Below are 25,516 nucleotides of genomic sequence, written 5' to 3' on the forward strand. Positions count from 1 at the left end.
AGCGGAGGGAGAGATAAGAGACACAACATGCAGCACACTTCAGATGGAGTGTGTAGGCAGCCAGCAGCATATAAGACTCCAAGGATTTTGCTTTGGAATAAGAAAAACAGAATTGGTTTAAGATGAAGCTATGAGATACAGTTCCAGCAATCTGAACATTTGTTGGCAGAAAACCGAGGCTGACCCTGGAGCATACCTGTACGTTGATCTGCAAGAGTTACTTTAGGAGATAGCCCCATGCCAAGATGTCTGATGGCTTCAGTAATGTAGAAAATAATAAAGAATTCAGTTATTTTATGAACAGAATGTTATATAATGAAATTATTAATGTAATATATTTGTGTTATTCATGGTAATTATCACGTTAAGGATTTCATCAGCAAATACAACACTGTAATTTTTTTCTTCTCTCAAGTCGTTCTCATTTATGCACAGTCAGATGCTGACCTCTTTCTGAATTCCTGTGCTGAATGGTTAGAGATCTCTTTCCTTTTCTTGCATTTTGGCCACATGTGCACTGTATTTGAGCTGTCCAAATGGGAGCCCAAAGAGTGAGTTTTATCTGCTCCTGAGAGAAGTCTGGATGCTTTCCCTGACTGCTGTTTAAGTGTTTGTGCATTACAGGCTTTTCTTGGCCAAGGCAAGCAAAATTATGATGCTCTTTTTGTTGCTTAAACCAAAACTACATCCTGCTTGTGGAAAATCCCCCATCAGACGGGTGGTAGAAATTTCACAGTTGCACAATTATGCTATGAGGTGTAGGCAGCTATGTCACTTAACCTGGTGCTAAGAGTCCTAAAGCCGCCGGTGTGTTCTCTGGTTAATTGGTGCTTGCCAAAAGAGAAGGGAAGGTTGGAAAATAGTGCAGATAAAGGAAAAATGTGATAGATGAGCCCAGAACAAAAAAGTGAAATGAGAAAGAGAAGAAAAGGAACTGCGGAGATGATATGTCTTACGAGCATGTAAGGTCAGCTCTTTGTTTTGACCACTGTCTGGTAGAAACAAGGACTTCAGGTGCATTGCCTTTGTAGATGTCTGAATTTCATACATTAACTTCAGGCAGTTCAGTGATGTTTTGTAGGACATGCCAACTTAAAACTGATGGATCAGAGTGACTTCCTGCTTCTCCTTGATTTGTGTGCAGCACCTGAAATACAGCGCGGGCAATAGCAAGCAATAACCAGCCTGGTGAGGGAACTAAATACACAACTTCCAGAATGTATTGACTTTCACATTTAACAGGTGTGATACTTCAGCTGATGCAGAACAGCAGCTTTCCAGCAACTCTTAATACATCAGCGTAGTTCCTTCTTTGGATTTTTACTAGCTCCATCTTTTCTGTAGAAGAAGGTATCTATCAAAGAAATCAGTTTTAAAATGATTACTTGCTTTCCTTCTGGCATTTTGGAGAACGCTTTCTTCTTGTTCTTTCAGTTCTCCTTTAACTTTTTTTGAGAGATTTTGTTACAGCCAAATAATGCAATTGGGGGAGCACAATGGGAACCTTACCGTAAAAGTAAGAATATGAATTTTTTGGAAGGAAAATTCCATTTTCCTCCCAAATAATGTTTCAAAAAGGCCGTTATTTAGAGTAGCAGTTAAAGAGTCTGCCATGGTAGCAACTACATTTTATTACATTTCTGACACATTGATGTTTAGCATTTGTAGGATTCAAGGGATAATCATATTTAAGGAATTATGGCTTTAAAAAATGCATTTTTTTTTATTGCTACTGGCAAGGAATGTGTTAGTGATGTTATTGCTACTATTCCAATATTACAGAATAAATGTCATTAGTGTTTTTTTGTTTGTTATGAAGGCAGAAAACATTGCTGAATGGACTTTCAGTAGTACACAGTTCTTGCTAGATGATATTTTTGCCTTTTTTTATATTTTAGGTTTCTTACTTCCTGGGCTGTTTTGAGGTATGTTGGAAGGACACTGGTAATAGGGGAGTTGTGAATAAATTCTTATTCCTTTCATGGCTGTTGTTTTTAGAGATGAAAATATATCCTGTTTTGACACTCTTTTAAAGTCATTTAAAGGATGTGATAAAACACAGCAAGAAATGAAAATTCAGGGACAGGGTGACCATCTGTAACTGGATCTCTTTGTCTCAGAGCTGCGATATAATGGCACTATGCATCGATGTACTAGACTTATGGCTTGAATACAGATCCTGTAAACTCCTTAAAGGTATGAAAAAGGGGGAAAAAATAATGCCTCCTTTTTCCACTTTGTCCTTACTTGTTTTTCTTGAGCTAGGGAAGGTTATGGTGCTTGAATATCATCCAGCTGGGCATAAATTATTAATGACCATGCTTGTTTTTATTGCACAAGCAGGTAGAAATATTTAAAATAACTTTTTTCTTAGACCCTTCCTATTTCAAGCACTTATTAAAGCCTTTGAAACTGGGGAATTGCTTTCTTGAGCTGCCTTGCATTCCTTATTATCTTCTGGTATTCATTAGTATTGGAATGGGATCTATAATTTTATTGCTGGTAGAGACTCTGCGGTAGAGGTAATCTGAACCTGATCTATGAACACTCCTCCTCTATATTTATGGCTTTACTATGGCTTCTCTCCCCAAAATGCTACATTGCTGTCTACCTTTTCTTGTTCCTTCTCCAAAGGAATCTTAGGTTTATTTTACTTCCTTAGTGTGCTTCATCTGACCAACTTATATTACATCTTAAACCACAAGTGCAATGTTGTCTGGCTCCCATGGCCTCTAGCTATATGAAGAACTTTTCTACAGATCTTTGTATTTCCAGAAAAAAATCCAAACTTTTGTTTAAGACTCTCCCTGACTTACTCTAGCTTAATGCATGTACTTTGGGTGGGTTCCAGCCTGCACTGGGAGCTTACATCGAATGGGTGATGTATGCACGTGATTCCACCTATGTATATAGCCTGTTTTGTAATATTAAAGTGAAAGTGATATTTAATCTTTTCCACTGTTTCCCTTCACTTTGAGGACTTTTAATTTTGAATCCTGACATTCTACCATTGGATTTCCAGGAAGAACTGTGAGAACTGTCTGTTACAATGGGGGAATCTTTCTCACCATTCTTTTGGGTGACTCCAGCTTTTGCGAATGGCTGGCTGGTTGTTTGTAAGTCTTATGGATTATGCTTGTTTTCATGGATTCCACTCAAGGCTGTGTATTGGACTTTATATTGCTTCAGACCTACCCTTAAATTTGAGTCATTGAATTATGACTATTTTTTCATATTGTATTGAACATGATGCAGAAAAGTAAAATTCCTCAGGAACAGTTACATCATTTCTTTTTTGGTCTTACTGAATCACCATCTGAAGTGTAGGGATCTTCTATTGGTCATGACTGTATGAGGAGAAACCAAATCTGGTCTTTAGACAGCACTTTCTTTATTAAAGTTCACTGCTTTTTAGGTGAGCATTCTGTTTTGGGTCCTAGATAACTCATTTTATACAGGACTTTATCCGCTGTTGAAGAAAGGCATCATCCAGCCTATGTAATAAGATGAATATTTATTTCATCACAGGAGGATGTGTAGAGTGTTTTGAGAAGTACTATTATTTAAAAGAGGTCGTGCATAAAAAACCAGGAATTCCCATGACTACTACCAAGTGCAAACAGAGCAAAATAGTAGCAGTACTCTGTGCTGCGTATGATACTGCTGATAGCCAAGGTGTTTTGACTTCCACTCTTTGTTTTCTTTGTATCTGACAGCTGTCTTGTTTCATGTGTATTTGCATTCTCATGGCAGACTTTTTTATTAAAAAACAAAACAAAAACCCCTCAACAAACAAAGAAAATAGTAAACATTTACTTCTGGTAATAACAAAGTAGTGCCATCTGTAGGTAGTGCTTATTGGTGTTTCTTGTAGTGAAGCTTTAATTTTACTTTTCTTGTGTTTATATGACAGAAGAACAGTCTTGATTTTTTGACACCTAAATCACTGAGTGTTTTTTCTGAAGCTCAGGAGTTTCCTGATTATTTTAAATATTATTTTAAATACAGAATTACAGCATTGCTGTAAAAAAATAACAAGGATGGAGTTGAATTGTTGAACTTGGGTTTGGTCTGCAAGTGGCTTCTTGAAGGAAATGCACATAAGCAGTTAAATGGAGAACTGCAATATTTAGGAAAAGCAAGAGCTGTTGTGTGTGTTATTTTGCAGGGGAAGTTACTTATCTACCCTACAAAATAAAATCTCTCTTTTTTTTTTTTAATATCAGGTTATCTACATAAACTACATCTGGGATATTTGGGAGATTTTCTTTCATTAGGAGTCTGTGCTTCAGTTATGATAGTATGCCTTCCAAATGCCTCTGCTAATATTAGTCCTTTGCTAGAGCAACCCAGTCAGTGTTCTAAAAAATATTAGGATTTGTTGTGAAGACACTTCTACATTTCCTTAGCAATTCTTGGAGCAAAACTACTCATACATAAATCTGCCAAGACTCTGAAGGACCAGCACCTACAATATTAAGAAATCTGTATAGCATGCTGTCTTTTTTTTCTTGCTGTCATTTTGATGAGGAGATTACTGAAACTATTCAAGGTAAAATTATAGTCGAGTGTAGCATAGAAGTATTGCAGCACTGGGATTTCATTTAAAGAGAAAAACTTGAAAAAATATTTTGAATGCTTTTTACATTTGCTTTAGCTATATGTGTTGAATATTTAGGGTATTATTGGCATATAATTTTAAAGTTATGTAGAGCAGCCAGAGCAGAAAACAAGGAAATACTTTTCTAAGTCCTTTCAAAAATGAATTTTTACAATCAAGACTTGCTAATTTTTGATTTACGTAAGATATCATGGGATTTTTTTGTCATCAGAATAAAGATTGATAAAACCTGATTATAAATATATAAAAAGTGTTCCATGAGTTTTGAAGCTTAATGAAATCTACTGTCATTTGGGTTTGAGTCCCATGACCACCATGCTTTCTTTGCTTGCTTTTCTGTTCATTGTCTCTTGCTGCTATTGCCTTAAGCCCGCCTTCTTACCATTTCTTCTGTCACCTTGCATCACCTTCCGTTCCTCCAGTTCCCATCTACAGACTTCATCCCTCCTAAAAATGGGCTAGGTGAGACGTATCCAGTTTGTGTGGGTTTCCACTATTAGGATCCTGTAAAATACCACTGACCTTCAAGCGTATCTTCATAACAAATCTGGTATTTTCAATTTCCTTTTAAATGTGGCACGTTTTTAACTGAAATGTAGCAATTAAAAAAACCCCTGTGGATCATTCAGCCTTATTCCTGGTAATGTTCTAGTTGTGTTCGTTATCCATATCTAGCAACAGGTGCACTCAGGAAAGGCTAAATATCAAAGACAAAGACTCTTTTCTTCACAAAATGGCTTAATACTGTTCACTTGGTAAGAATAATGGCATATTTTCACTGGATATGAATATGAGGGACAGAGTCATGGTCTAATTACTTCCCAAATGATGATCTATTGGATAGTGATAGTCAGGAGAGGAGGAGGGGGAAGACAGGAATAAAGTATATGATAAGATACGATTTTAAAAATTGTGCATCTGTTTAAAGCTGAAGTTATGTCAAGATAATATTGAAATACTTTCTCACTGCTGTCACATGTCTATATTTTAATATCTATACTGTCTAAATCTGTGTATGACTGTACTCAGGAGGGATGTACCTGATCATTGCATGTGCTGCACATGCCCTATGGGAGAAAGCAGTGCTGCTTCTTACGTACTTATGCTTTTCTCAGTAAAGGATAGTACAAAGAGCTAAGTATTTTTTCTTGCATATTTATATACACATGCAATTTTTCTGTGCATCTTTTCAGCTCATGGAAAAAACTGACAGAGAGTACTACACTCTGGATGACATGTTTGTTTCCAAAGCAGCCAAAAGAGCGCGCAGTGGGGAAGAGGAAGAAATACAAAGAAGAAAAGCAATACGTGAGCACCAGCAGCTTGCTGCACACATGGAAAAGTGCCCATACTGCTTTGATAGCAGTGAACTTTCTAAACATCTTATTATTGCAATTGGCACCAAGGTAAGAAAATAGCAATTTAACACAAATGTAAAAATAAGAAGGCAGTGTTGATATTAGAGTGCCTGAGATTAAGAATAAAATTGCTTCTGTCAAATGATTTATTGTTCTGCATCTTATTTTCCTTGCCCTTCGATTTGATTTCACAAAACCTTAAGGGTGAGGGAGAAAAAGATATAGATCTGTCATGGATTTTAAAGCTAATCTTTGATATCAGAACTTCACATTTGTGGATTTGTGGAAGACAGGAGTAATAATGAAAGATCTGAGTGCAGAGATTAGAGTGCACTACACTGGAGGAAATTTGAATGGAACTGTATCTCAATGTTATCAAAGAAAATTTAAGTGGAAAATTCCATTTTTAAGCCTAAAATCCTTTGAAATAGACAAGTTTGTTTCAGGGAACCTTCCTGTTTCTGTTAATGCTATTAAAAGTTGCATAAATATTTTGATTTATAACATCTGAAATGCTTCAGTATAGGCTTTGTCATTCTTTTTCCAAAGTTTTAAATTTTTAATTATTATTATTGTTTTTATTTATTTATTTTTATATTTATATATATATTTATTATTGATGTTTTTCATTTGATTTGGGACTTTTCATAGGCCAATGAATTAAATTAATAGATACATATTATGGTACATTGCGTTTATTTTTAAAATATAGATAGATTATATATACACATACACAAATATACATCTGTATTTATGCATTTATATATCTCTCTTATTAAAAATGCATACGTAGTCCATTATACTTTCAATATAGAGATCTAAACAGTGTGATTTTGTAACAGTTAGGATACTAGGCCTATAAGGCTGATATTACTGCCTTATTGGTGGACCTGCTCTCTGGGTAATACTAGTTCATTGGAGCTACTGATGAATAACAGGACCTTTTAAAAACACTAAAATTACTAATACCTTGCTGTGATTAGAAGGTGATGGCTTCTATTGTTTTGAATTTAGCAAATTATGTATTTCTTAGCCTTAGCAGTGGGAAGGTTACTAATGCTAGAAAAATGGGCACCTCATTTTTTGCTTGCTTTTTGTAGGTTTACTTGTCTCTACCAAGGAACGAGTCCCTTACTGAAGGTCACTGCCTGATAGCCCCTCTACAGCACCATACTGCAGCCACTCTTTTGGATAAAGACATCTGGGAAGAAATCCAGGTCAGCTAAGGAACTGTCTCATGTTCTAACAGTTTTGTAAAATAATGTTTTGAACAATAACATACTTGTTATAAGTACCAATGTTCATAATTTCCAGCCTGGCAGTTCTTTTCTGATTCCACTAAGGGGCAGAACATTTTTGCACTGTAGATGAAAATTAGTGGTCAAATATTGAAAAAGGGAGATGCAGGGTAAACACTGAGGAAAAGTTCCTATTTATAAGCACTAGAAAAAGTTGCCTGGAGTGCTGCAGAACCTCTGTCTTTGGAGGTCTTTGAAGTGAGGTTAGGGGAGCATCTATTGGGGGTGACTTGGGTACAGCTGATGCCTTAACGGAAAGCCGAATAACTGGTTTCACAGTTAGGATTTCCTTGGGAGTGCCAAGGAAAAGAAAAGGATTGTTAAGGAAGAAAGATCACTTATAACGAAACACAAGCTGAAGACAGGTTGTTTACATATCTTCAGTTTTTTTAAGCTAATCTGGGGTTTAGGTGGATGCCAATTGAGAGAGAACGGTCTCCTCCTCCTTTAAATCAGTGAGGTCCCTGTTAGAATCCAATTTCTTACCTTTTTTGAAAATAATTAATACAATCAACTGCCAAGCGTAATGGGTCATGCTTTCCAGCTGTTCTTATGAAGACATTTTGAAGGTTTTGAGTTCTGTTTTCCTTGGAAAAGGAAAATCAAGGGAAGAATGTTACAAGCTTCTGCCTAAGAGATTGACTATGATTGTCAATATCCCCTCCCCCACCCCTACTGCCATCAGGATTATTATAAGAGGAAAACAACTTGCAACCTCTTATATCAAAATATTGGAGACTGTTTCAGACTAGAGAAAGGCTTTATGGCTTGCAGTTGCTTAGATTTAAAAACAGCTTAATTCATGAGTTTGAAATGGTTTAAGTAACATGGGTCTTGCCTCAGGTCTGGCAGATAGATTCTCTGACTTTCCAAATTAGCTCCCTGCATTGATTCTCATGGTTGATGTGATTTGTATACAGTGTTTCTTGGTAAATTATGCTCCCTCCCAAGCAGGTAGGGAAAGGAGTTCTTTTATATATTGACAGAAATGCCTAAGAAAGTTGGATAAGAAGCAAATAAGTGCAACAAGTGGAATCAGGAGGAACAACAGAGCATGAGGAGAAGCGATAAATATATTTATTCTATATCTTCTATTTATCCTAAACTACTCTAACTGAATAGATTAAATTTTTTCTAAGTTTGTATGAGAAGGAAAATAGGATAAAGAAAAGGTAACCAAATGCAGTTCCTGTATTCAACACTAGTATTTTCCTTGCTATAAAGTGCAACTAGTTGGTAAAACCATTGTTCATTGACCCTGTGAGTATATTCATAGGCAGTTTAAACATTTTTTTACAACAACGTACTTCGGGAAGTGATGAACACAGATTCCCCCCTGCTTCTATGTAATTCAGTAGGAAGAGCCTGAAAGGCTTTAGCAGGGGTATAAGCATACACTTACTCAGTGACTAAACTGATTTTTATGCTAGAGGCATATTTTGTATTACTTTTGAGGGGAAAAATCACAGTTCAGATATTCATAAAATGTTGTATTGAGCACATGTTTTAGCTAACCACTTTTGCAGGGATGTTTTTTTAAGATATGTTGGAATAAAGCAAGAAGGGTTCTCTTATACAGTATGCCTTCAAGCACTTGAATTTAATGTATTGTGTGCTTTAGACTTGTGTGCTCACTTGCCAAAGTAAGTATGTATGCCATTTTTTTAATGTGAAGATATATATATCTTTATATGTTCTGTATTGACTGAACTGTTACATGTATCAATGGTGTGTGCATCCGAGCGTAAGCCAAGCCCTCTTACTTGCTCTTACGGTTTTGTCCTTTCCAGTGCTAATAATCCTTGATGTTTTGGCCCACTCAGAAAAGTGCAGTGTATTTAAACCCAAGACAATGCAGTCTGGGAAACATTAGCTAACATCTGCAGATATTCTAGGCTTTTCAGTGGATTTGTATTTCAGTTGATATTGCAGGGTAGCAACTCTTAAGTAATAGTCTTTCCCAACCTTTGGTTTAATGTTTCTCTTACCTCACTAGAGTTGCTTGCTTTGCTGTATTTCAGAATTAGAGGTCTGGGGGCCGTGGTGAGAGGGAGAAGACAAAAAGTTATTAATTCAGAGTTGCCCGTCACTCTGCGAAGTAAAGTCCCGAATCAGTCATGGTACAGTGATGTATTCACAGAGTTCTAGCTGTTTCATCCGTCGTTTTAGGAGTGGTGGTGCTAGTGTGTTCTTGTCACAGCATGGAGCAGCTTATTTGGGAGGGAAAATTCAGGCCACAAGGGCCACCTTTGGAGAGCTTAAATACCTGGTTAAGATATATATTTGGCCAAGTTTCTTAGACTTTTATTTTGATTCCTACTGTGCAAGATGACAAAAGGGTGGGGAGAAGACAGCTCAATTTCTAGTCCTTTTGCATCAAAAACCTGGTAGTGATTTGTTTTCCATCTGTTTTACTTCAGTACTTGCTGATGCTTATGAATATGTGTAGTTGCTTATGCTTGTTTAATTCATCAACTCTCCAATTAAGATAGGGAATCTTAAACCTTTAGATGAGATTAACCTTTTAGTTATGTTGTTTGTACATCTAAGCATTGTTAATTGAAAAAAAAAATCAATGCAAAAAAGACAACCTGTGAATTATGTGAGTCGTAGATTTATGGTACCTGTAGTCTGAGGCTCATACAGTTTTAGTGTTTTCTTGGTTTACACTATGGAAATGGTATAGGGAGAATACAAAAATGTTCACTTTTAAAGAGCAGTTTTCAAACTCTTGAGATATTTTCAGAAACATTCACCTGTCACAGTCAGATCTTTTGTGCATTTGAAAATTAATCTGAATGTGTCTCAGAAATCATGCCATGTACTATGTGTGGTAATTTCATTCAGCATCTACATTGTGAGCTGTAGGATGATGCTCTTGCATATCTTGGATGCAAATTCCAACTGCCAAGGGTCAGGGAGCAGCTAGAGCAGGCTGCTCCATAGGAAGGCAAGTCAAGGGTAGAAGGTGATGGGCAAGGCAAGTGGGGGAAGTCACCTCACTGGCAAGGCACAGTCCCATGGTACCCAAGCCAGGAGAAGGGAGCAGGTCCCATGAGAGTAGACTGGGTCATCCATGGCCCAGTGATGGCCAGACAAGTCTACAGTGATGACTTAGGTTCAAGGTCAAGTCAGCAAGTCAGGGCCAAGATCTGCCAGGTACATAGCTGGGCACAGGCAACCCTGAAACAGCTCAGGCAAGGAGCAGAAGTGAGGGCCTGAGCTTAATTGCAGCTCCTGAGTGATGAGGGGCCAGGCCCATGCTTCTCGTAGCTCTTTTTTCCCCAGCTTTTTTTGCTACGTCTGATCCCACCTTACAGCTGCAGCATGTCAGAGCTGCCCACCCGCACGGGCGGCCAGAGCATCAGCAGGCAGGAGAGGTTGCAGAGCCTGGTGGGCATGTGCCAGGCCCTGGCACTGGAGCTAGCAGAATTGTAACTTGAAATACACTTTGAATAAGTGCAACACCTAATCCCTATGAAGGGGAAGGGGCCAGATGTATGAAGTATTACATTTTGTTAACTTCCATATAATAAAGTTGGTGGTTATAGCCATGGCTTTCTTTTGAGGCAACATTAATATTTTCCTTAAAGGTGAAGCATGCCTAGTGGAAATGTCTTTTTTTTTTTTTTTTTTTTTAACCCTGTGTAATTGGAAGGAGTAGTGAAAGGATAATAGTAGCTATAGTCAGAACAAGGCAACACATTACCTTCTTAGAAATCACAAGCTTGGGATCTACTGTTAAAGCCATATTGTTTTATGGAGTATCAGAGTTATGAAATTGAATGTAGTTTTAATTTCAACTGTAAAATTACACAGTATTTATTAAAACTGTGTTTGTAGTGTTAATTATAATGCATATTTCACAGTAATTTTCTAGACTTTCTATGTTTGTGTCATAGGAAGTATAGTTCATATTAAATTTTAGAATACTACAGAATTTTCCTAGTATGATTGCTACTGTTATCCACGTTATTATGAGTATATTATGAATATAATATGATCATGAAATAATACAAAATATTATATCTGAAAGCTTTGGAAAGTTAATTCAAATTATACTTTTTTTTTTAAACAGATGTTTCGAAATGCGTTGGTGAAAATGTTTGAAGCTAAAGACTTGGACTGTGTGTTCCTAGAAACAAACATGAGTGCGAAGAAACGGTATCACATGGTATATGAATGCATTCCTCTTCCAAAAGAAGTAGGGGATATGGCTCCAATCTACTTTAAGGTTCGTGAAAATGATTTTTCTCAGGTCATTTCAATCTATGTATCATAATTAATCTATTTCTGGAAAATTTCTTTTGATATTCAAATACTAGTTTTGAAAAGGTGGATTCTTTGATCCTACTACTTGATTGATTCTTTGATCATATTCCTTGATCTTAAAACAAGCCCTGTGTGGTAGTTCTGTTCTTCAAGTAGTTAATGGAAGGAGCTGTATGTCACTGTGCAATTGTCTCAAGTCTGACTGCACTGAGAAATACTGGAGGAAGAAGAGAGAACTGTAGTTTCTTGAAGTTCTGTAAGGATTGCAGTACTTCTTCCTTAAGTCCTGTAGTATGAACTTAAAACACCATGCATGTGCTTGGCAAGCATAACATGAGAAAATAATATCAGCTGTTTTAAGAAATACCGATATACAACGTTTCATCCCCATTTTATTTCAGTAAGCCTAATACAGTAAGCCCATTTCTCGTCTCTTTCCCCTGACCCTGTAAGGAAGGGCTCATTTAAGCTTTTGCTTTGAACCGAGGCCTTTCAGCTTTCAGCAACTGGATTATAATTTGGCTTTTATAAGTAAATTATTTGATTTGTTCTTTGTTCTTTCTGGAAATAATGTGATTGTTTTTTGATGAAGTGGAGCAGTCAGTACAATGAACAGCAATGCAGTAACTTTTACCACGTTTCAAACTATTCACCTGGCTGATTTTATTGCTATGCTTCAGGTGCTGGTAAAACGTTGTATTTTGTCTGAATACTAAAGGAAGGACAACATACAAGATTTAATGCAAAGTCATTTGCTTAAAACTTTCTTTCAGAAGTTTCCACTATTGAAATACACAGCTAATGAAATTTAAAACTATATACTATATATAAAACACTATACCCACTTCCAAACTATGGAGGATACAGGCAGCTTTAAAGTTTTTCAAGGGCAATCAGCCTTCTAAGCTGGTTCTCCTCTTTGTTTTTTAAAAAGAAAAAAAAAGCTAATGTATTGTAATGAATTTATAAGAGGTTTTGTATGAGTTTAGTAAAGACATAATGTGATCTTTTAGTTAAAACTAATTAGAGATAATTTGTATCAGGAAAAAGTTAATTTAAAAAAAAAAACAACAAACCAAACCAAACTCTGAATCAAAACAAAAAAACCCCACCCAGGATTAAGTGATTTTGAAGATATTACATGATGTCTTTATAGTTAGTTGTGGAAATCAGAAAGATTGCCAAAAATAATGTTACTTTGTTAAGAAAGAATTGGTACTTGCAGTGCGCTGTACCTCACTACATTGAAAAGTTAGTTCTTTGTTTGCTTTTTGAAGGACTATTTTCACATCTAGATAAAATGATTTTACAGAAAGCTATAATGGAGTCTGATGAAGAGTGGTCCATGAACAAGAAGTTAATTGATCTTTCTTCAAAAGATGTTCGGAAATCTGTAAGTAACGAGATCTATTGAACACTGAATTTCTCAGCAAATTTTTCTCATCTTTTTTTCATTATTAACTGTTTCAAAGAGAGAAGAAAAGGAACACAATTAGATTAGTGCATCAGGAGACGGCATTGGTATGATGAGAATTAAGAATCTGAACTCCTAACTGACATTAGGGAAAAGATTCCCATTTATTTCAACAATTGGTTAACTGAGCCACAAGCATTGGTTGAGAACAAAGCTGGCACTCTGAGGACATGTACCAGCATAATTTTCTTCATTAACTTTAAGAATTAAGGTAGACCAAAGATTTTCAGATTACTGTCCTGGAAAAAATTGATGTGTCTATTTCTTTGACCTAGAACAGCATTTTGTGTTCCTAAGTTTATGAAGCAAAAATGTAAATAGCATTCTTAAGTGTTTTTTTCTAACACAAGGGACCAGAACTCCTATCTGTCTCCTGGATATTAAACTGAAATGTCTTTGTATATGCAAATCGTAAAGGAATAATACTGAAACTGTTAGGTTCGAAGATTGTTCCATCTTTTTACTATTAAAGTGAAAGATAGGTAGTATATAGACTTTATCACAAGTAGTTTACTGTGTGGACTGCTGTGACAAAAATGAACTCCATCCCTGCCAGACCTGATACATTGCTACAGACAAGTAAGATAAACCTGACATTTTCCTTAAGGTGTCACCTGCTGACCCATTTTTTCCTTATTTAATGATTTGATATTTTTTTTAGTTCATTCAGTGTTTTTATGTTTCTTGCTATGCTATATTGCCCCTCTGTGTTAAATCTTAATTATTTTTAGAGGGAATTTTCAAGCAACACATGGAACATGCTGTGAAAATTGTGCAGTTATTTGGACTGTAGCAGAGGAAATGGTTATGAATTTGAGGCTTTGTAAACTTATCTGCACAGGAACACCCCCAACAACCAAAAGAGTGGAAAATAACTTGTTGTAGTGAAACAGCAGAAATTATTCGCAGTACTGTAGCAATAAATAAATCCCACTTCTCTGTCAGACTGAAGGCTCTTTTGCTGTGGCACTATAACCAGCGTCTCCTCTGTAGGCTGACTGAATTATAAAATTATCTGATTCAGCAAGTTAATGATAACTCCCAGTCGTGTAGTGGGGTTTTCTGGTAGTGTGTTCTCCAGAGGTGTTTCTCCTTCCCCCTGAGTGCTAATGTTTCCACTGGTAAATATTTCCTGTTATCACACAATACTTTATCTTTAATAAATGCAACTTGCTGGTGGTTGTCTTAACATTTCTACTCAACCCATGTAATACAGAGATGTGGAGTCGGGAAGGTATTTGCTCAGCGTGCATGCTGCTGCCTGGTCCCTTCCCATCTCTTACCTGGTGCTGCAGCAGTGGCCTCTGGAGGTTCTGCCACCCAGTAACCACCTTTTCAGGTTTTGGTTTCTTTTTGTCTAGTAGTTGAGTGTTATTCTTTCCCCTTAACCGTTTGGTTTACTGTTTCTTTCTCTGTTGCAATTTTATACTACACATACTTAGTCTGAGAGGTGGTTTAAAAGAAAATGTAATGCTGTCAACTGTAAAACTACTTTAAAATTCATTAAGTTTTAGGGTGGTTAACTAAATGCCTATGGTCTGTTAAATGTCTGAAAATGTGTGTTTATGTGTATAGGTTCCTAAAGGATTACCATACTTTTCTGTGGACTTTGGCCTTCAAGGAGGATTTGCTCATGTCATTGAAGATCAGCACAAGTTCCCTCATTACTTTGGAAAGGTATTGTAATGTAAAAGATCAATTTACCAATTATACTCTGTTCTGTAAAATTTAAGTAATTAAAATAGATGCTGCCAGAACAGTCACTCTGTACCTTATCCCAGTTTGGTAGCTGGCTTTTCTTGGTGAGCCATCTTCATTTGCCTTGTTTAATAAAGGAATAGTTAATTTCTTCCCTGGTTGATACTCAGTGATTCTAGATCCATGTTTCTTTTGAATTCGTAGAAACTCTAGTTATTTGACATAATCTAAGAGATGGGAAATACTTGCATCTATTTAAGCGTTTTCACAGCTGTAGTACTCTTATACAGGTGGACTGATTTCTGCTTGCATAAATTTGGGTGCATCCACACACACTCAGAGATGACTTCTTGTAAAATACTTGTATGGTTAAATTACTCCATGTGGTATATAGTATATACAGGAAGAGCTGCAATAAATTCATCCTTTCTTTATTATGTCACAACAATCATTTATTGAAAAGGTCAATATTGCAAAAACATTAAGAGTGATTGGGGAGGAATTTAACTTACTCCAAAAGGACTTAAGAGCAAAGTGGGCAGCTTTCTTTTTTTCTGAACTTTTTCTTAGTCACAAATGTACTAATGTATTGACAGTCTTGCAATGTTAGGATATTTATGCAGCGCTTTGCTGTGCTTTAAGAGTTTTACTGAGACAACCATCTAACAACTATAGTTCTAATTTTTGAATTGATGTTTTTCAGAATTTCAGGTTTTAATTGGAGAAAACAGTGACAAATAATGTCATTATTTGCAAATACGTATTTCTTTATGGTGCAATAGTATTAAGTAATACGGTAGTTTTGCATTTATTGTTATCTGCCTTTCTTCTACCTACAAAGGAAATTATTGGTGGCATGCTGGACCTGGAACCACAGCTCTGGAGAAGAGGAATCAGACAGAACTTTGAGGGTCAGAGGAAGAAGGTGTTGCAGTTTGCACAGTGGTGGAAACCATATGACTTTACAAAAAAGAAAGAATGAGTACATCCCTGCAGTCAAGGACTATATAAGCCATAAATTATATTAAAGGGTATCTCATATGTTAAGAATAACACCAGTGTGTTATGTATTGCTAATCTATTTTAAAACCAAGGATATTGTTCAATTGCTGGTTACCTGTTTCTGGCTTGGACACTATGGATCACCTGAACCTGCGAGCCTGACAAACGAGAAGTGTACAGTGGTTTTAGTTTTTCATGTTTTAGATGAGCCAAAAGGACAATATCCATGTGGCCATTGGAGTTCTTCAAAATGTACCTTCTGCTTTTGGAAGTTTTTATGATCTTTGAGGCAACTGATATTTTTATTACTGTATTTAGCATAGAGCCAGTGCTTAATTGCCATGGTGACTTTTTGTAGAAAATGGTGTACGTTTTAAGAACATTTGATTAACACAAATACATTGTTGCAGAAGGTAACTGTACGGAAAATAATTTTCTGATTTTGAGTCCTTGTGTTCTTTAAGTTGAGTCATTGCAGTAACACAAACATTCACATAGGTTGTGATTGATAAACCTGCTGTTTCCTCCCTGCACAAGAATTAATGCAATTTTTTGTGCGTTTTGTACCTAATTCTTTCAATATGAAGTAGTCTTCCAGCTGACCTGTTGCACAAAGGATGGTGAGACAAACCATAGCTGATGCCAAGTGACAGCTTTAATGGTAACAGTTGCTTTTGGTGACAACAGGAAAAAAAAAAAAAAAAAAAAGAGAGAGAGAGGAGGGTGGAAGAACCTTAAGGGAAAACACTTTGTGGTGGCCAGCAAAGAAGAAAATCATCGGAGATCTCCCCAGGGCATCACCTCTAGTGTGGCAGGCGGTCCACCATAATACTTTTCCCATAATAACTGTATATAGTTTTCATTGGGACCTGCTCAAACTCCCTGCTGGTTGTTCCTGCTTGGTATGCTGTTAGTGTTGGTTGGCACACACTGATCAGAGGTAAGAGTTGCATCTTAATTGATATTTGAGCTTTGTGTGTGGATGTCACTGGGAAATGCCTGTGGGCTTACTGTCTTCAGTGTTACTCACTAGGCTTTTGTTTTTTCTTTTGTGTAAAAGTTACAAAATGGGGGCAGGAAAGTGTGAAGACGGGGGAAAAAGGATGATTCTTGCATTACTGTCAATCACTTTCCATGGGAAACCTGACATAGCAGGCTCGGGCTTCGCAGGTGCAGAGCTGGGAGATCAGGACAAGGAGAGAAGGACACTGATGAAAACATTGCCATATAATCCTCCCGGTGCGTAAGGCAAAGGGTGCAGACTGGCAAAAAAAAAAAAGACTGCAGTGCTACAGAGAAAGGCTCCAAATAGCAAGTGGAAGGCCCTTAGCACAGGAGAGGTTAAGGCATTGTGTAGGTCTCTCAACAAGCTTCCTGTTCTTTGTGGAACCATTGCCCTGTACAGCTCCACTAACTGTTGTGAACCGCTCAGATTAAAAAATGGGTCACTAAATATTACAGGGTTGAATAAGTGTTCTATAAGGTGGTCTTCTGCAACTTTTCTGAAGAGCTAGTACTTTTTTTTTCTCCCCCTACCCCATTTTGTCAAATAAGTCTGGTAGAGATAGAAATCTACCGTGCTGTGAATTGTTTTCTGTAGGATCTTTGTAAATGTGTCACTACAAGAGAAATAACTTAAAAATAAGATGTCGTGGTAATTTTAGTGATTTAATGTTTTTCACCAGCAAGCCATGGATAAAAGGGCCAGTTCTACTGTTCTCCAATAAGTTTTGATCTTCCTTAGGCAGCTGGGGAGATTACAGAGCAAATAGGACATGAAATAGTAGCTGCTAGTAGTTGCTTAGAATGTGATGATGCTGAAGCAAATTTAGGTAAGTGCAGTGTTTGATAGTGTAAAGCGTGACTAAAATTGTTTTCTTGGAAAGTGTATGTTGCCTCCAGTCTCGGCTTTCCCCCTGGATGATAGCCGGGAAGCGGCAGAGGTGACTGTCTTTAAAGGCCACAGAAAAGTCTTTATCCAACGCTGTGCTGGAAGTGCAATTTTTCTAAATAGTATCACGTCTCTCAAAATTCGTGTTTCTCAAGGGAAGCACTGTGTTTCACAAAACCTATCTAACTTTTACATAGAAAAGGCCTCTGACTCATGATCTGTACATACTGTATTATTCGGGTTTCAGCAAAACCTGTGATATTCTTTGGACCAGAAAGGACTCTGAAATGCAAAGTAAGAGTAACAATCTCAAGCTGGTGATAAAGGAAAATGTGTCTGTGTCTTACTCTATTAGAAGTTTTCAGAATGGGAGATTCTGCTTACCACATACACTGAGAATAGTATCTTACTGTAGCTGGCCACAGACCAGACACGTATATCTTCAGGTTAAGCTGTTCCTCTTCATAAATATTTCTTAATATTCATGAGGTCACAAGACTGAACAAAGCTTGTTAGGGCACTTACACTGAAGGGATGGTATGCTTAGACTTCAGTCCTTACTCTTATAAATATTAAAATATTTTAAATAGACCTTCATCCAGAAGAGTGCCCAATACCTAAATTCTTTGGCAGTAAGAGGTGGAAAATGTAAATTCAGGTGCCTTTAGGAAGAATAGGGATCAAAAGCTGCATTTCTTACATTGCTGTAAATGTGTTCCTACGTACTCTTTCGTATACCCAGGAAGGAAAAGGGGCTTCTCTCCAAGTGAATCCAAGTGTGCGATTTAACAGGTGTTAGAATATATCCATGTCCTGCCCAAGATTCTTACATGTAATATGTGTTGCTACTCTTCTGCTCGCTGCCTGGCATAAAATGCAGTGTTTCCCTGCTATCAAGTCAGCTTTTCCCAGCTTGGAGTACTCCCCTCCTTTGTATTTCCTTGCTATGCTGAAGAAATTGTGTCCTCTTGCCTGCATTCCAGGTCTTTCAGCAGTTCCAGGGAACGTGTGCTGCACCAGCTGCTCGATCAGGCCCTGGGTGAGGGCTGAGCAGGAGCTCACACTGCAGAGCTTTCTATTCACTTATGTTTGCCACTAGGCTCTCTGGAGAGAACCAGGATGGATGCTGTAGGCAAACAGATCATCTGCCTGGGGCCTTGGTACCTTGAAGATTCCCAGACTGGGTCTGTCTTGGGGCAAATGAGCTAAACAGGCTCCTGTAAGATGTCTCACTTTATTCTTTGCTTTTTCTCAGGCTGTACTATTCAACCTGATATTCCCCAGGCCCATGCGGTTGCTGTAGAAAAACTGCCTGAAGCACGAGGTGGTTGTCTTCCCGTTAAGGGCCTGCATTTTGAGGTTGTTCCTTTTGCTCAATTTGAAGGAAAACACCATGAATTTTTACTATACCATTAGCTACAAAATGTGCAGAAGCTGCCATGGTATCGTTATGCTTACCATCAGCAGTGGTTGGTTGATGTCAAGGTGATTGCCTGAAGTCATCTGTTGATGTAAACTGAGGTAATGTAAAATGAGGCTGATGTAAGCTGAGATGACCTCAGCTAAAATGGAAAGCAAGGCTTTCTGTTAATTGCTGGTGTTGATTCCAGATATGTAGTTCTCATCTATGTGCATATTCCACTTGCTTTTCCCTTCTTTTGTGTTTTCCTTTGGAGTAAGACTGCGAGGTGTTGCATTTAGTGCAGTTTGGGTGTGATTTTGCTTTGTACTTGTTAAAATACCTGGAAGAGAACAGTTTGGGTTTTTGTTGCTTTTCTAGAAAATCAGTATAGCAACACTCAATCTTAGCTCTATTTGGGCTGATTTTTTTTTTCAGTAGGTTCATGAATCCAAACAGTAAGTTATTCCCAAAGTCATAAATGAAATGTGATTTAGTGGGATTTTACATACTGAGTTCAACCAACTTGTTTTAAATTTCATATGAGTTCTGATTAGAAAATAACATGTTAAAATTAATAGTAACTCTGATGGCAAGAGATCACAAATCTCCTGCAGTCTATGAAAGATGAAACATTTTGATGGGTCCCTTAAGGGTTCTGTCTGCGGTCAAAATTTCTTCAGCATTTCCTGTCTTCTGCATCTGTATTTTTATCATTAAAGCATGTTTTCTCTTTCTAATTCCAGCTGGGCTGCTAGGTGAAAAGATGTGGCGACACAGGCTGCTACGCTCTTGCTTTAAGTGTAGCTGTTTTGGAAATAAGATACTTAATACCTAGTTAGAAGTGCCATTTTTAGCCCTCACAAATCAAGACAATCTAATTCAGTATGACGGAACTGACTTTAGAAATCCAAGCTTGCTAACATTATAATTCTCATGCGCATATTGATGTAGCTGTGTGGTAACATTACTTTTCTAGATGTTGCATTTGTGTCGTTAAAAGTGAAAAGGAAGGGTAATAGGCTGCCTTCAGAAAAGTCATGCTGCTACACCCTTTACAGGGAAGCTGGTGTAACTTTTACCTCCCAAGTTAAGAACCATTGGAAGTTGGTTATAAAAGAATATTTAAGCTATCCTTGGGTCCTAGATTTCAAAGCTAATAATACAATTCCAGGATTGTTCTAGGGAAATCTTTGGAAGAGAATTATCCGTCATTGCAGAAGTTGATGATTTTGTAGTTCTAAACACTGTATCGTGCTTGGTGATCAATCTCACACAACTGACCTGCTACCTCTGTTTATTCTGATACTTATCATAAAAGTGTCTGTGAAGTACTAGATCAATATTTTAAAAGGACAGCATCATTGCAGGACATCTTTAACTAATACAAGCATTGTTACCCTCCCAGGTGTGGCCTAAGCACTGTACACAGAGAGCCCAGAGGCACATCATACAACATAAAATGAGTTTCGGTTATGTTAGAGGAAGCATAGTCTGAGCTCTTGACACATGGGTAGGTGCAAAAAGTTCATTCCCCAGTGCACAAGCTGCATGTGCCTTTGTACGTGTGGTCTGAGGGCAGCTGCTGGCCTGACATGGCTCTGATGAACCTGCTTTAACTTCTTTCTTGGCACTGAAAAATCCATCAATTAATTCTTTCTAAATTTTTAGCTTTTGTAAAGCAAGTACCCTAGAGCATACATGCAGTAAAAATGAATTTAGCGGAAAACACAAGCATAATTAACCCTTTAGAGTAAAGTTGAAGGCATTCTTCATGGACCAGTGTCCTTCTGGGGAGTATTTTTCTTCAATATTTTCTGGTTTGCTTTCTGGTCATTGATGTACAACTACTGGCCGCACGTCGATTTGGAATGATAGGTATGTACACTTTGGTCTTGAGACAAGGTGAGATGACTTTGTAAGTCTCTTACCTCTTTCCGCTGATACTTTATGTGAAAATGGCTTGGAGCAGCACTTTTAAGACAAGATATGAACAGCTAACAGAGCTGACATTTATTTAATGTGGTGTAAATACACAGTTATCACTGTACGGCTTCCCCATTGCTGTTGTCACAGGTTTGCAAGGCTTCATTTGGGGATGCCAAGTGTTCTCTCATGTCTCTAGCTGCTTTTTAAAGCCATCTCCAGGTGTGTGCTTTGTAGTTGTTGGAAAGCATTACAGCTCTTCCAGCTCTTCCAACATTCTCCCTTTTAGTGCAGAACAGCTCTTTGAATGTTTGACCCCGGTTCAGTAGGTCCAAGAACTTGCCTGTGAGGTGGAAGAAGACAACTGACAGTAACAGTGTCTTCATAGATGATGGCATCTTCAACTGGAACCAAGTATGTAGGCTCTTAGTTTAGAGTTAACATGGGCAAATTCAGTCAGAGATGACGACCTTGTGCTTTTTCAGTCCTTTTCTTTCCTGGCTGCTATTGCAGGACTTAGGTTTTCATCGTCTTAATCCAGGCTGCTCTTTCATTGGGTAGATTGTCTTAGTGATACCTGCTAAGACAGAAAATATTTGCTAGGACTGGCAGGTTTAGCCAGTGAGGCAATAAGAGTGATCAGTCTGTACTAAAATATTGGGTCTTTGCCTGAATCACCATCTCTCATGGTTGACACTGAGCATTTGCTACTATTACCTAGTAAAAAAGGTACAAACCCTGGCATGCCCACTGTTTTTAGAGTAGTATCAGCATTCCGGTTCTCCATGTGACTGTGTGTATTAGGATGTGTGTTGATTACATTTAGGGAACAGCTGCTGAGACTTAATATGATTTCACTAGTCTTACACTGGGCTTTACATCATTAAAAATGTCAGAATATGTCCCTTATCAAAAGGAGGAGGTAGTTTGAATTTAATTTAAAATAATAATAGTAATAATAAAAAAACCCAATAAAAAAACAGAAAGGAATTACAACTTTACTTGTTTATGTACTTATTCTGCTAACACTGGATTTAGTATTAAGTAAACCTTAAGTCTTTCATAAGTGGTTTTTGGCATCCATAGAATTGGAGGAGGAGGAGAGGAAATAATTTTTATTTAGTTGTTCCCAAGACAAGATCAGGTATATTAGTGGTATTACGAGATCAGTTTTCTCTATGAAGACCTCTGAGGAGGGAAAATCCACAGCCTTCCTGAACAACCTTTTCCAGTATTCACTCTTTTCAGCATGAAATGTTTTTCTTCTTACTCTTTAATCTGAATTGTCCACAATTCAGGTCCAGTATTTATTGTCTTGTCTGTTATGGAACTGTGAAATGTTACTTCATTCTTTGGAGGTTCCTTTTACATGTTTGAATACTGCAATCAAGTTGTCTTTCTGCATTGTAGTCTTCAGATTAAACTGTGCATATTGTTTCAGTGTTTTCATGTAGGTTATTCTTTCTGTTCTTCTTATCATTCTTTTGTTCTCTGGAGTCTCTCTGGTTCATAAAGACGTGATGGAAGGTCTCGAGAGTGGATACATTATCTCAGGGAGGTGTTATCAGTGTGTCTGATATGAAAGAGTTACTGCTGTTCTTGGTGGAATATCCTCCTATTCATTTCCCCCTACCCGATGCAGTGTTTGCTTTTTTCACAAAAGTGATATTATAAAGCCCACGGCTCCCTGCAATCTTCAGATCCTCTCCTGTTTCCAAGTCAATTGTTTGCTATTATAGCTGGATATTTTTTGCCCAAGTCTATGTTCTTACTCTTATCTTTTTTGTCTTTGTTTCCTTCTCATAGATCATATTTTTCCATTTTGCTGAGATGATTTTGAATTCTACTTCTGCTTTTAAATGATTTTTTATTTATTTACAGCCCCTTGAGTCATCTACAAAATTAAACAGCAACACTTTATTGTGGCAACTAGAAATTAATGCCACATCCATGTGTACCCTGCAATATTTGTGTTCATCTGTTTCCCTGCTATCACTTTTATTGTTGCTGGTGGACTTGCCGCAACTTCTGATACCATTATTCTTGCTATGGATGTGGGTGCTGTGGGTGTCGTAAGTAGCAAAAGCAATAGGAAGGGTGGCTTTAGAAGAATCAAAACCCAGTATCATCTGGGAAAGGTGAAGGAGAAATTAACTCCAGGATTATATTCTGTGGTGAAAAAATGGGCTGCAAATCAGACATTCCTGTGATACCATTCACAGTCAGGTCATCTGCCTGGCTATGTCCCCTCCCAACCTCTTGCACATCCCCAGTCTAATCACTGGGAGGGACAGAGGGAGAAGCAGAGAAGGCCTCGATGCTGTGCAAACACAGCTCAGCAACAGTGGAAACATTAGTGTGTTACCAGCGTTGTTTTGGTCAGAAATCTAAAACACTGCACCATATGAGCTGCTATGAAGAAAACTAAAATCTCCATCCCAGCCAAAACCAACACATACAGGAGAAGAATGAGTATTAGGTTCTGCTCAGACTTGAATGCAGTTTGGCTGTCTGGTCACGGTATAGGATCAGAAGATAAGAAACTCAGCTGATTTTCTCCCTTTAAAAACTGTCACTACTTTTCAGCAGGTTTGGGATGTGCTAAATTCTCTATTGTAGACTTAAGTGAGGGCCCCTTTGCTGCGAAGCAACATTTCTTCTATATCCATCTATTGCTGTTTGTGAATATTCTTGAAATGGTAAGAAATCTTTTTTACCCGCTGCCGGTGGGATTCAGCAGAATGTTAAATCACTTTTATGTGTCCACCTCTGAGCTGTGTGTCTTAAGTTCACATAATGTTCAGTTTTGGCTTAGTCAATAAAGTTAATGGAGCCTTGGAGAGTGATTCCTCTTCCACTACTGCAGGTGGCCTGATGGGTTAATTGAACCATTCCCCAGGCTCTAGTGACTGTTGGTAAGGGAGCAATACCTACTATTATTACTTGTATTATGCAAAAGCAGTCTAAATCTGGCCAAGAGAAGCACTTGATGGAGGTGTAGCCATCAGTGTGGCTATCCTGGTATAGCATTTATCTTTGTTCCACATCGATGCGAGGATTCTTTCAAATGTTGCAAGGTACCTCTATGTTTAAATAGGGGTTTTACAGTCAGAAATTAAAGGTTTATTTTGCTTGGGTTTCTGTCTGTCTAATCAGAAGTGATCAGAGCACTGACCCTTGCATCTGTCAGCAAAAAACCCCTTGGTAGGAATCAATGTATTTCAGTGAAATGGCTCAGCTTTATTCAAACAACTCAATGAATTAAACTTTGTGGCTGATGTTCTCAGCAGTTCTCTCTCCTTGCTTATTACGTGTTGAAAATTAATGTGATATTCCCCTATTTAGTATTTTGAGCCAGCTGCATTTAGAATGAGTGGAAGACAACTGCCCATGTAAAGCAGATCTGGAAAGCTCGAGGTTGGGTCCTGCTTTGGCCCATGCTCATCTTGGGGCAAATTACCAGCTTGCTTTGCCCATTGCTGTTGGCAGACAGTGAGGGGACCAGCAGAAGTTTTGAGAGACTTGCTGGAAATGATGTGCTGTGAGTACTTGCAGTGATTTCCAAACAGGTTGGTTGAATTTAAAAGTATATACTGGCTGTTTCTGAGAACTCCGGGGAAAATGTTATCTGTAATTACAACATAGATTTGGGATTTGAAAAGCCCTGAACAACTTAATATGCTTTTGAAGGCAGAGAGCAGACAGAGAATTTGGCTATTATCTCTTTTTACAAACAGCACATGCTTCTCAAGAGATTTCTGTGAACCAGCTCTCCTCTTTGCCTGATGTGTAGTCTTTTATGGGAAGCTTTTGGATTATTCTCTCTTTAGAGCAAAAATATTTTGGCCAGTATCAGAAGAGAAACAGATGATAGGGAATTCACCTTAAATCCATGTAAGTAGTTATTGTCTCTGTATATAGATGTCTGGAAGACTGTGGATAAGTAGCATTTTATGTTTCCTACTGAATATGAAACTTTTCTAAAGCTTTGTTGAAAACTGAAAAAAAAGAGTTAAGTCCTCCGATGAAATCTTAATCTTCAGGACTTTCATCTTCACAGCTCTTTACAAACATTAACTTCATATGAGTGAAGACTTTGACCAGCACAGCCCCTCTGACAGCTGTGGGACTTCTGTCCCTGCAGACTGAATTTGCCCCCACGCCTCTGCACATCCCCTACCTCAACCCAGTGCTGGGGCTTTGGGTTGCTGAGAGTGCCCAGACGGCCCCCTCAGATCCCAGCTCCTTGTGCACCCCTGAGATCCCGCTCACTTCAGTTGATCCTGTTCTCCTTGAAGTGCTCCTTGTCCACAATCACTGTTTTAAATGATTTATGACAGCATGGTCTTTTATTTTTAGGTTCTGTGCAAACCTTCCAAATCAAATCTTGGTGGGAACTGCTGCCTGGGATAATCTTGTTGTCTTCCTCTCCACTAATGAAAAACAAGTTCGGTCTTGCAGTTAAACGGTAGGGTTGTCTTCCTTACTACATATTTATACAAATCAGGCAGGAATACAGGTAGATGAGAACAGTAATATGATTCTGGCGTATTAAATAATTAACTTTAGAAAGGTCA

At 37.8% G+C, this 25,516-nt stretch overlaps 1 protein-coding gene across 1 annotated transcript in view; it reads left to right on the top strand.

Annotated features, from left to right (window-relative positions):
* The window catches only part of CWF19L2 (CWF19 like cell cycle control factor 2), an 84,251-nt gene extending 68,096 nt beyond the window's left edge, over positions 1 to 16,155 (top strand). The window contains exons 13-18 of the mRNA XM_040583967.1: positions 5,815 to 6,027; positions 7,080 to 7,196; positions 11,356 to 11,511; positions 12,862 to 12,942; positions 14,599 to 14,700; positions 15,563 to 16,155. Coding sequence (XP_040439901.1) covers positions 5,815 to 6,027; positions 7,080 to 7,196; positions 11,356 to 11,511; positions 12,862 to 12,942; positions 14,599 to 14,700; positions 15,563 to 15,703 — 810 coding nt within the window. The 3' untranslated portion in view covers positions 15,704 to 16,155. The remainder of the gene's footprint in view (positions 1 to 5,814; positions 6,028 to 7,079; positions 7,197 to 11,355; positions 11,512 to 12,861; positions 12,943 to 14,598; positions 14,701 to 15,562) is intronic.
* Positions 16,156 to 25,516: the final 9,361 nt, after the last annotated feature.

The sequence above is a fragment of the Falco naumanni genome, chromosome 2 (genome assembly GCF_017639655.2).
Source record: "Falco naumanni isolate bFalNau1 chromosome 2, bFalNau1.pat, whole genome shotgun sequence".
NCBI classification, from domain to species: Eukaryota; Metazoa; Chordata; class Aves; order Falconiformes; family Falconidae; genus Falco; species Falco naumanni.